The sequence below is a fragment of the Typopeltis vanoorti genome, chromosome 1, assembly GCF_054136105.1.
Source record: "Typopeltis vanoorti isolate ZY-2024b chromosome 1, IOZ_Tvanoo_1.0, whole genome shotgun sequence".
Taxonomy (NCBI): Eukaryota; Metazoa; Arthropoda; class Arachnida; order Uropygi; family Thelyphonidae; genus Typopeltis; species Typopeltis vanoorti.
In genome coordinates, this window is record NC_143549.1 from 25,839,587 (window position 1) to 25,852,577 (window position 12,991).

Here is a 12,991-nt window from a genome sequence, read left to right on the forward strand (position 1 = left end):
CTGGACAATAAAACAAAAAGACAAACAAAGATTAACAACAGCAGAAATGAAGTTTATGAGAAAAACTGCAAAGTATACCCTATTTGATCACAAAAGAAACAAAGATATTATGAAAGAATTAAACCAAGAACCAGTAATTGAAAAAATTAAAAAATATAAACATAGATGGATGGAACACGTTCAAAGAATGAAAACAGAAAGATTACCAAAACAAGCCTTAAAGTACAAGCCATTAGGAAAAAGAAAACCAGGACGTCCTCTTAAACGATTCAACGATGACTTCTAAGGCCGGAACAGGCCATACTAGGCCTAAATCCTTGATACGTATGATGATGATGATGATGATATATATATATAAATGACCTGTTCTCACAGACCTCCAATCCTATCCTACATTCCTCCCTTTCATTTGACAAATAGTGTTCAAGTATTAGAATCTTAAAAATCCACCATGACCAATATCCTGAACTCTTCTATCTCAATGGGGCAAGGACAACCTTGTGGAAAAGAGAGAGAGCAGTCAGGTTGATTAATGACACTTCTCTTATAGATTCTCTTCAGCCACTTCATAGATCAGTTTCTACATTATGTACTTTCATGGACAGTGCTCTGATGAATTGGCCACTTTCATTCCTGCACTTTCCTCCAGAACAAGAGCTGTTGCTAACCAGCCCTTTTACAGTCCATCTTGAAACTCACCAAATCAACTTCACTTTCTCCTCTTTCATTCCATTCCATCTATTCTTTGGAGCAACTTCCACATTCTGCTTCTCCAAAAAATATTATTATTATTATAAAAACCTCCATGGAGTCAAAGACTCATCGTGGGAGGTCCACTGTTATACACACAGTTTATCATACTGTGCCTTAAATATATTCACTGTCTCTGCACACACCACACTCTCGGGCAAAGCATTCCAATCACTCACCACTCTCCATGCAAAAAACCTGCTCCTCACTCCCTTGCTCACACCCTCCTTATACAGCTTCCAGGAATAACCTGCAGTTCAAAAAAAAAAAAAAAAGTACTCCTTTCTTCCTATCCTCTTGCCACACATGCCAACTGATCTGCTATAGGTCTTGTGACCTTTTTTGTGCATGAGTCAGATTAAAAAAAAAAAAAACTGTATAAAAAAAGTATTCATTAAATTATATACTTGGTTTAATCCTTTATCCAAGTCTAAGCAAACAAAAGTTTTAACAAAATCTTCAATTCAACAGAATGCCCTGGTTATTGTGTAAAATAAATTACAATTTCATGCTTTATCAAAATGTTCAAGTTATCTGCTTCATACTTGAATGATAATATATATATATATATATATATATTAGAGTTACCAAGTAATTTTAGAAGCTTGGTTATTTAACTCCTAATCCCAAGTAAGCAAACAATTAAGTTTGCACCTGAAACATAGTTCAAGTCTAAAGATGGTACAACACCAGGGCAACTCACTGTAAAGGTAGGTAAGCTCTGATCACATCTTACTAAAAGATGTATACTGCAATGCATTATGGGTGGGGTCACCACCCAGACCAGTTTCAACCTTTTTTGAGGTCTCCTCAGTTAGTAGCTAGACCCTAAATACCAAGGTTTTAGTAATACACAGCCTTATCAACTTTACCTATACAAGTTGCTGCAAGGTGTTTTTATTTTTAATAAGAATCTCTGGAGGAGGTATAGATGTAATTAATTTTTTTAACTTGGGGATACTGTATATTAGGATTACCAAGTAATTTTATAAGCTTGGTTATTTAACTCCTATTCCCAAGTAAGGAAACAATTAAGTTTGCGCCTGAAACATAGTTCAAGTCTAAAGATGGTACAACACCAGGGCAACTCATTGTAAATAAATATATATATATATATATATATATATATATATAAAATTTACTCTCTGATTCCAATCTTTGAGTTTCTTATTCGGTTTTAAAACAATGTGGGATCTAATATCCCCTTAATTTAATTAATGTTTATATCGCCGAAATGAAGCCTGTTGGCTCTTTATATTTAAGTAACTTAATGGGTGCACCTTTTGGACAACTCATATAGCAGAGTATATAAGTTCTTTTCGCTATACCCTTTGTATTAACATTAATTTGGTCTAGCTACTCACTGATGAAGCCTCAATAAAGGCTGAAACTGGTCTGGGTAGTGACCTCCCACCATAATGTAATAACAGCATACATTTCCTAGGAAACGTGTTTTTACATTATGGAAAATACCAAGAATAGCGATCAGAACTTTACCCACCTTTGCAACGAGTTGCCCGTGTTTGTACTACATTCTAGGACTACTTGCATTTAGCTCACGCTAGTATTCAGCCGATACTTTTATAGTTTTTTTATACTATATTCGGCATGAAACACTGATTCCAATCTTTGAGTTTCTTATTCGGTTTTAAAACAATGTGGGATCTAATATCCCCTTAATTAAATTAATAAATATATAAATAAATATAAATATATATATATATATATATATATATATATATATAGAGAGAGAGAGAGAGAGAGAGAGAGAGAGAGAGAGAGAGAGAGAGATATTAGATTCCTTTTCCCACTTACAGATCAGATTTGTATTTCCTGTTGGATTTTTTTTTTAATGATTTTGGTAAATTTTTGTATTTCTTTTTATTATAAGTTTTTTTTTTTTTTTTGTGTCATCTAACAGTGCTAATCTACTAAGCAGACTGTTAAACATGCCAAGTTAAACTCCTGATGCCATGTCTAGTCATTGGTGATTTGATCTAGCATCAGCAAAGATCAAAACGCTGGGTCAACCAATAAGGAAAAGACTAGAAACAAAAGACTGATTGTTTCTATCCTCGTATCTTATTTATTGTGCAAGTAAAATCTTTATCAGTTTTCCTTAACTAGACCAGTTTAAATATGTCACTCAAACAAGTGAACATGGCATATGCTTTTATTAAATAAATACAAAACAATATCATCACAGTAATCATCATCATCATTATTATTATTCAGGCCTCCATGGAGTCAGGAGACTCATCACAGGTGGTCCTTCCTAAGAAACACAAAGTCCATCATACCACTCCTTGAACTCACTGACCATTCTTGCTCTCACCACTCTATCAGGCAATGCATTCCATGGCTCCACCACCCTCCACACAAAGAAACCACTCCTCACCCTCTTGCTACCAGCTTCCTTTCATATTTTCCAGGGCCCCTTGTCATTGTGCTTTCCAACTGCTCCACCAAGTGAAAGAACTCCCCAGTGTCCACCCTGTAACTGCCTCTCAACAGTTTAAAAGTCTTGATCATATCACCTCTCCTTCTTCTATCCACCAAACTCTGCAGTCCACATTCCCTCAGCCGATCCTCTTAATTAACATTGCATAGTCCAGAAACAATCTTTGTTATCTGCCTCTGCACCCTTTCCACAGTTAATTTATCCCCTTCAAATCCTGGGGACCAAATTTGAGAGCAATAGTCTAAGTCTGATCAGGGTCTTATACAACAGAATGATAACTCTTTTATCTCTGCAGGTCAGCATCCTTCTCAGTATTGCAGCAATCCTCTGAGTTACCTTCACCACCTTTGCAATATGCTTCCTGAATTGCAGTTTTCTATTGATCATCACATCCCTAGATCTCTTGTCTCCCCCTACTTCCTCCAGTACATCTCCTCCAATCGAGTATGCAGCCTCCCATCGATATATCAAGACTTTACATTTTGCTGCATTAAACCGACACCCCCTCCATTCATTTGTCCATCTGTCTAGTCTTGTCACTTTTGTTACAAAAAGGCAATCATATTACTTAAACAAGAGCGTCCCTTAACAAATCCAAGTTGATTCTCACAGATAACATACCCTCGTCTGCCCAATGCTGTATATAGTTCCTTACTAATCTCTCCAAGACCTTCACAACTACTGATGACACACAAACTGGCCTATAATTAGACACTTCTAGTCTGCTACTGCCCTTATGTAATGGCACTATCTTACCTTCCTTCCATTTCTTGGGTACCTATCCCATAGCCAGATTTTCATCGAAAAACCAGATCAAAGGAGCTGTCATTTCTTTAGCACATTCTCTCAAAACTCATGGTGAAATACCATCCAGTCTCACTGCTTTACTGACACCCAGATAACTCAGTATGTGGAAAACACTCTCCTCTTGCACCTCTAAACCTTGAACCTGCACTACCCCTTTAGTATTAAAATCGTCTTTTCAAGGATGAAATCCCCCAATAAAATGCTCATTGAAGAACTCCACTATGCCCTCTGCATCAGTCACTCTATTCCCATTTTTATCCCACAATGTCATTCTTCCATAATCATTTCTCCTCCTACTGGACACGTAGCTAAAAAATTCCCTAGGATTTTCTTTGAATCTTAGTGCCAATCTCTTCTCGTATTCCAGTTTTGTTTTCTCACCATACTAGTCACTCAATTGGCCTGAATCTTATATTCTTCATGCATCTGCTCTCCAACCCTCCTCCTTATATCTCTTCCATAATCTCTTTTTCACCTGTAGATCCTGTTTGATATTGTTTGTCATCCACTTTACACCAAATTGTGTCTGCTTTACTCATGGAATACTGCTTACTATTGCTGCTAACAAATATTCCTTCACCATTTCCCAAGCACTAATGATATCCTGGCATTCCAATTCCACCTTCCATGGAACTGCCCCAAGTTGATATCTAAGACTATTATAATCAGCCGCCTTATAATTCCACATATGCTTTCCTTTTTTTGATACTCCTGCATGTCTATTCATCTTCCATGTCAAAATCACATCGTCACTCTCTCCAACTGAGGGGAGAGATGACCAAATCCAAAACTCTTGAATCTCTTGTTTCCTCTATTACATGTTGCCTAAGACATTTGTCCCTCAAGAATTCTAGAAATTCTATTTCCCTTATTACTACATGCATTTTTCTCTTCCCAGCTTATACTGCTGTAGTTAAAATCTCCCATAACAATCATTCTTCTTGCACTTGCCAAGCTCAACTGCCTAAACATCTCCTGCTCCCCACCATCCGTACACCTTGGCTTGTAGCAACACCCAACTAAATTCCTGTCTTGCCTACCTCTACCTCACACCATATGCTTTCAAACCATTAGTGTCACCGCCTTCCAAAGCCTTAGAGGACATAAGTCATCACTTATCATAAGCAGTACTCCACCACCACCACATTTCCCCTCCTATCCTACCAAAAAATGCTGTACCCTGCTACTTCTATTCTTGTAATTATATCATCTTCCATCAACCACGTCTCAGTGATCCCAATAATCTTTGGCCAGGCTGACACTATCAGCGCCACCAATTCATCTCCTTTATTCCGGATACTCCTGGCATTAGCATAAAGCATTAAAATGTCACTGCTTCTATACTTATCATTATCCCCTTCATACCCCACTAGACTCAGTGTTAACTGATGTCATCCTCCTTCCCCCAAGCACCATTCCCACAAGTGGCTATCCCTGCTACCATCCACCCTGGGAACTCTAGTTTCCCTGCATTGACACACCGACTCGTTCAGAAAACAGCAATCTCTCCAGATGTCTACATCTTTCCTCAATCAAATGTAAGTGGTCTCTCACGTACAGTTCCTTTCTGTCCTCAAATGCGCTCTAAGCATCCACATATTCCAATCCTCTTTTCTGACATATTCTAGCTATTATGCTATTCATTATTACTGCTCTTCTGCTAAGCTCTTCATTATCATACCAGGGTAACACACACACACTATCCTTCCTCTCTACATTTTCTTTTGTACAATCTCAAGCATATCTCAGATCTCTCACCACTTGATTTACACTATTTCTCAAGCCATCCATGCCCACTATCACAATAATTGCGTTCACCTTGCTTAATTGCCATTCCTTTCTATCATTCCTCCAGGTAAACACTCCTCTGGCATCCTATCTTGCACACCATGAATCATCAAGTCTCCATACATCACACCTCTTACCACTCTGTTCCTTGATTGCTCAACTGCATCCCTCATTCTCTTTCTCTCCTCTAACCCTTTCTCTCAGTGTTCCCCTACTTACCTGCTGTCCTGGTTCCAGCATTTCCTTGCATTCTTCTCACTTCTTCTCTCTGACTGTTTCCATTCTCTCCTCTTCTATCATTCCCCATAACTCTCTCATTCCCTCTCTTCTACTGTTTCCATTCTCTCCTCTTCTATCCTTCCCATACCTCTCTCATTTCCTTTATCCCCATAACTCTCTCATTCCCTCTCTTCTACTGTTTCCATTCTCTCCTCTTCTATCCTTCCCATACCTCTCTCATTCCCTCTCTTCTACTGTTTCTATTCTCTCCTCTTCTCATACCCTCTCTTCTAATGTTTCTATTCTCTCCTCTTCTATCGTTCCTATAACTCTCTCTCACTCCTCCTCTGATTCGCCTTACATTCATCTCTTCCATTCACCTACTCTCATCTTTCATACTTATGATCTCATTCCCGAGATATTCCACCTCCTCTTGCCATTCATCCTCCCAATCAAGACCATCTCTGAAAACTTCACAATCATTCAAGTCTTCTACACTCCCCACTCTCATTTTTTCATTCATATTTCGCTCATTATTACCTATCACACTACTCATCTCTTGAGATTCTCCAGCTCCTGATGCAATGAGGTCGGATTCCTCCCATTACCTACATTTTACGCATATATATGCACCCCCCCCTTCTCTCACTTGCCACATATCCAATTGCTGGGATGCATACATGCCACAAGTCCCGCATGCCACAAAATCCTTTATTATGTTACGCAAAACAGTCCTTGAAAGGGGGAGGACTTGGTGATATGCCATTTGTAATTGGAGCAGTGGGTGCTGCCATCATTAAATCATAAAAAAATCGCAATCATAAAAAAACTTTTTTATGGTTGCGATTTTGCAATAGTGCACGGTTAGCCTAGTGGTTATGCGCTTCGCAACCATATGCCTGGGGAAGGAGTGTCCTAGGTTCGATTCCCGTCGGTGACGTGAGGAGCTGAAGGATCTTCCTCAGCCATAGCCAAGTTAGCCAGTCTTGGGCGTGGACAGCAGGGTTTTTTCCCCAGTTTATTCTGGGGTTTTTCATCCTGCAAAGTAGGCAAACTGGCCTTGAGAACTCAACACTATAGGCCATAGGATACACCGGGGCATAAGGCTGACCACCTTATCCTGTAAACGGAGTGAGGTCCGATGATCAATGGACCCTCGACACCGCAAGGTAAAAGAGGGTATAAGGAAGATGATGAAGATGATGATGATTAAAAAAGAGAATTTTGCAATAACATAAAAAATGCGAATTTGTAGTAGCATTCTTCTATAGTCTTTTCAGATTATCTTTGAAGTAAAGAAATATACTATAGGCCGTACCACTACAGAAGGTAGCAGGATATTAGTTTGCTCTTACTATGGCAACAGTCGTCGGAGACCACATGATAGATAATTGCATTTTCCAAAAATAAGTTCCCTGTAACAATTTAATGGTATGAAACATATAATTCTAGCATCGGCAAGTAAGGCAGTAGTAAAATAATTATAAAGTACCACACAATGGGATAACGTAAAAAATTTAAGAAACTATTTTATGCAGCATAAGCCTATAGTACAAATGGGAAGAAAAGTCGGAAATGTAGCTTATTCCGCTACTTCAAAGATAACCTGAAAAAGAGTATAGTAATATTACAGCTGCTGAGTCTAGAGGTGTTTAAGAATTACAGTTATGTGCTGTAAAACATTTATTTATTGTTACTGGCAACATACTCTTGCCTTGTGTTGCATTTACTGATGGTCCAATTTAAAATCTAGATGGCTTGACGAATCTTAGTCAAAATTCTTTATGTGAAATTTCATTAATTTCCATCCAGTCAGAGTGGAGTTATTACTTTATATCCTTTTAAATCATTATGCCAACATAATCAAAATTGAAATGATGCCACAAATTTCGCTAAGGACCATGTAGGCCACATTTTAATAAAGTCTAAAGCAATAACAAAGCTGTTATTTGAGCATCAAACAAAGATAAAAACTTGGCATGTGCTCACACATTTTGCAAATGCATCTAAAAAAAATACATTAATGAGATCAGTAGAGGGCATCTAATTTATATTAGATGGAAATTCTTAATCACATCTAATTTATATTATTGTATAGGTACCTCTATGGAGTCCGAAGACTCATCGCAGGAAACCCAAACTCTCCACACAATCTATCATAACTCTCCTTGAATCCATTAACAGACAAAGCACTCAAAATTTACTCTGGAAACCAATTTCTCATTCACAACTTGGAGTTGTGAATGAGGAATCTAGTCCTCACACCTTTATTCAACTTCCAGGGATGACCCTTTGTTCTGGCTCCTCTGGCCAAGTACTGAAACATTTGCCCTGCATCAATCCTATAAAACTCTTTAAGCAACTGAAATGTTTCTATCATATCCTATTTTTTCTCCTATCAACCAACTAAAATCCACACATCCTCAATTTGTCTTCATAGGAAACATTCCACACCATCTTGGTTGCTTGCCTCTGAATCTTCTCCACTGCTTCCACATCCCTAAAAAACCTAGAAGACCAACCGTGAACAGTAATCCAGATGTGGATGTATCCAGGCCTTATAAAGATGAATAACAACTTCCTTATCTCTACATGATAACGTGTTCATCAATAGCCAAGTAATCTTATGAGCTCCCTTAGCAAAGTTAGCAATATGTCCTTTAAACTTTAACTCCATGTCAACCATAATCCTAAGGGTGGTGGTAAACAGATCTCTAATCTCTAGATCTAAATCACTAGCATCATCTATTTCTTGAAGAATAGCTTCATTAATGTGGCACACAGCTTGTTATCTATTTATCCCAAAATGCATAATTTTACATTAAACTGACACCCATTATCTTTTGCACATACTGACAGCCTATTTAAATTTTTCTGGAAGCTCCCTACATTGCCTTGATTAACTATCCCTACCTGATTTTGCATCATTAACAAACAACTGAATATTTCCTTTCAAATTATTTCCTATATCATTTATGATTTATGTACAAATTAAACAGTAGTGATCATAGCACTGAACTTGGCAGCACATTACTAGTCACCTGTTTTTGCCTTGATTCTGTCCCTCCATATACCACTTTTTGATATCTGTCCAGCAGCCACCCTCTTATCCACATAACCAGTGTCATATCCATTTCCTTTTGTTCTAATTTGCGTAACAGAGTTCCATGTAGTATTCTGTCAAACGCCTTTGCAAAATCCAGAAGAATCATTGTGTAGCCATTTCCTTTATTCAACTATAGCTGTTACTCTTATTATAAAAAGTTAGTAAATTACTAAGTCATGACCTGCCCTTCACAAAGCCATGTTGTTAGAATACAGAATCATATTTTTATCAATCTATTCTTGAATTCTCTTTTTCATCAATATTTCTAGTTCTTTTATCACCATATTTGAGATACTGGTTGGTCTGTAATTTGCTACTGCAGTCTTAGAGCCTTCCTTATGCAAGGGAATCATTTTGTTCTCTTTCCACTCCCTTGGAACTCTGAGACCATGAGACTTAAATTAAAGAGCTAGTCAGAAGTATTGCCAATTCCCTTGCACATTCTCATGAAATCCGAGCTGATATCCCATCTAATCCCACAGCCGTAATTACATTGAGATCTGCATATCTAAGGGCCTCCAGTTCATCCACCTCTGTTCCTACATTAAGTGTCTGTCATATGTTACAGCAGTAACCTCACTTGGATGATATATCTGTGCAAAGTGGTTACTCAATAATTCAACTATTTTATCTGCTTATGTCACCTCGTGAACATCATCACTCAATCTTCTATAGTCATTCTTTCTCTTACTTGCCACGTAATAAAAGACCTCTTTGGGATTTCCTTTGGCCTGCTCAGCTAGATTCTTCTTGTAATTTGATTTTGCCTTCCTTGGCTGCTGGTTACCTTTCTTGCACGAGTCTTGTACTGTTCATGACTTCTGGTCATCATTCTCCTTATATATCCTTCACAGCATTTTCTTCTTCTACAGCTACTTTCTTCTTCGTTGACAAGCAGAGACAAGCAGGTTATTGTTCCTCTGTATCGAGCCTTGATAAGACCCCATCTCGACTACTGTGCTCAGATTTGGTCACCTAGGTTTCTTCTTGATGGGGAGGAGGTGGAGAGGATCCAGAGGCGAGTGACCAAGATGATAGCAGGTCTGTGGAATGAACCTTATGAGAACAGGTTGAGGATTTGTGGGTTGCAAAAATTGGTTGATAGGCGGAGGAGGGGGAGATATGATTGCGACATTCAAATTACTGAAGGGTTTCTATAAAATTAATTCAGAAGATATTTTTGAGAACAGGGCTGGTTGTGGGAGGACTAGGGGACATCCATGGAAACTGGGCAAAAGTATGGTTAGTAAAGGTGTTAGAGCTGGGTTCTTTACTTTTAGAGTAGTGAATGAGTGGAATGCGCTCCCTGAGTCTGTGGTGGATGCTGTGACAGTGAATGAGTTTAAGGCGAGGTATGATAGATACTGTATGAATGTCGAATAGTTGTGATATGATTTGGGGCCTCCCTCGATGAGTCTAATGACTCCCTGGAGTTGCCCGTAATAATAGTAATAATAGTAATAGCTCATGTTTAATGAGATTTCTTATCCATCTACCTCCTACTTGATTTACCCACCTTATCTTAAGTAGACAATTTAATACTGCTTCCTCTAGATGACCCTTAACTATATCCCTTGCACTACTAACATCCTTACCCTGCAGTTTTATCACATGGCAGAAATTTAAACTTCCTCCTAAGCTTGTCATAATCTGTAAATTGTGTATATTCTCGTGGCTGATTTGCCTAAACATGGGATGAAAAACGCAAGTTTCTGGGAAGGAAAAAACCTTGCTAACTCTGTAGGAGATCAGCTAACTCACCTTCGAATGAAAAAGTCCATATAAAGGTAACACAATATAATGACCTCTCAGCACAATGAGAACTGAATGCAGATCTTTTACAATCAAAAGATGCAATGTTCTGTGTCTTTTGATTGTAAAATTCCAATTACATTACAAAGCACCATTCATTCTTATAAAAAGAAGACTAAGTATGGGCTTCAGAGCCAGAGAAATTAATGGATCAATATAAATGCTTCTGTTGACCAGTGACATGTTTTAATGTTAGAAAATGTTTAAGTATTATTTTTATTGACATCAAGTCTCCACATATTCAAAAAACTCATCGTGGGAGGTCCCCCCCCCCCCACGTATATATATATATACATACACACAATTTTAAAGTTAAATGCTCACCATATACTCAGACAATACATTTCAATCACCATGCAAAGAGTTTGCTTCTCACCTCCTTGCTCACACCTACCCCTTATATACAGCTTCAGAGATAGCCTCTCATTCTATTTCCATCTCATTCTACTATGAAAATTTTCCTCCAAATTAATCTTCTTTCCTTCCACATGTTCTGCAAACTGTATTCTCCTCAATTTATCTTTGTATTCCAGAGATCTGACACTATCTTAGCAAATCTCTTGATCCAAAGATATCCTCTTCCCCTTGAAAAACTAGGTGATCAGTCCATATGTGACCTGATCAAAGCTTATGCATGGGAACCATAAACTCTCTGCTTGAATTAATTTAGTCTCTGCCAAGATCTCTTATCTTCTCTATATCCTTCAAAATTTTTAAGTGGTGTCAATAAACTGTATACTTTGCATTTCCAGCCTTGCTTACCAAATTTAAAGACCTTATTTTGCAACAATAAACTAGCAGCTCCATTCAGTCTATTCAGAGCCTCCTGTAAGGCCATAACATCTGTTCTACTCATCATAGTTCTTTCCAACATTGCATTATTATTATTATAGTACCTTCATGGAGTCAGAAGATTCACTGCAGGTGATCCTACACTGACACACTAACTATTATTTACACAATACTTATCATACTTCTCCTTAAACTCATTCACAGATGAAGTACTGACAACTACCTCTTGAAATGCATTCTTGCACACACTGACCATCCTCCAAGCAAAAAATCTAGTCCTAACACCCTTGTTAACCACACACACACACACACAATTTCCAAGAATGACCCCTTGTTCTCTCCCTTCCTGCACTGTACTGAAAAAGTCATCAGTAGCATTTTATAGAACCCCTTTAATAAGTTAAATGTTTTTATTATACTTCCTCTCTTAAGCTTATCAGCTACTTTTTGGAGCCTACTGATCATCAATCTTTCTTCATAGGAAACAGTCCACAGACCTGCAACAATCTTTGTCACCTTCTCCATTACCAAAGAATCCAGGTGACAGGATCTGTGGCAATAGATCCTGTCACCTGGATTCTTGTCCCTGCTTGTCAGTGTGGTTCTTATAACCAACCGTGTAGTTTGATGTGATGTTTTAGCCAGCTTTTCAATATGCCCTCTAAACTTAAGTTCTCTCTCTCTACATTTACTCATATCGCCAGCACATTTGTGTCATCCTACAAGATATCATAATCACCTTCACTGACTGTCTTTCCAACCCATGACTCGTTTAGGAATACTCCTCGAAAATCGCAGAATGGCCTTAAAATGACTTTAAACACGCAAAATAAATAATTTATATATATATTATATATATATATATATATATACACAACAATCGAACACTTTCTCACCATGGTACAACATCCCCGCTATCAACAGAAGGCAGCATCATTTTTCTATATTAGCTGATACACAAAAATTTGAAATCAAAACATTGACAAAACAGACAGCATGGTAACCATGCGAAGTATACACATAGCGCCATCTAGAAATTCAAAATAACAAAAAAAAAAAAAAAGTAAATGAACAGCGCTACCTGAAACACTTAAACCTCAAATTCAAAACCACATTGAAAATAGAATATAGAAAAGAAATATAGAAAGTCAGAATAAGGACAGAAAAATTCAAAAGAAATATAGAAATATAGCGCCTCTGTAGCGCAATTAGAAGGACAACGGAACATTGCGCCTTTCATTGGAAAAGACTTCAAT

General features: G+C 37.8%; 1 protein-coding gene across 1 annotated transcript in view; it reads right to left on the reverse strand.

The window, feature by feature from the left end:
• The window catches only part of LOC150109849 (uncharacterized), a 232,146-nt gene extending 219,415 nt beyond the window's left edge, over positions 1–12,731 (reverse strand). The window contains exon 1 of the mRNA XM_090396316.1: positions 12,632–12,731. Within this exon, the coding sequence (XP_090252442.1) occupies positions 12,632–12,672 (41 nt within the window). The 5' untranslated portion in view covers positions 12,673–12,731. The remainder of the gene's footprint in view (positions 1–12,631) is intronic.
• Between the last annotated feature and the right edge of the window lie 260 nt (positions 12,732–12,991).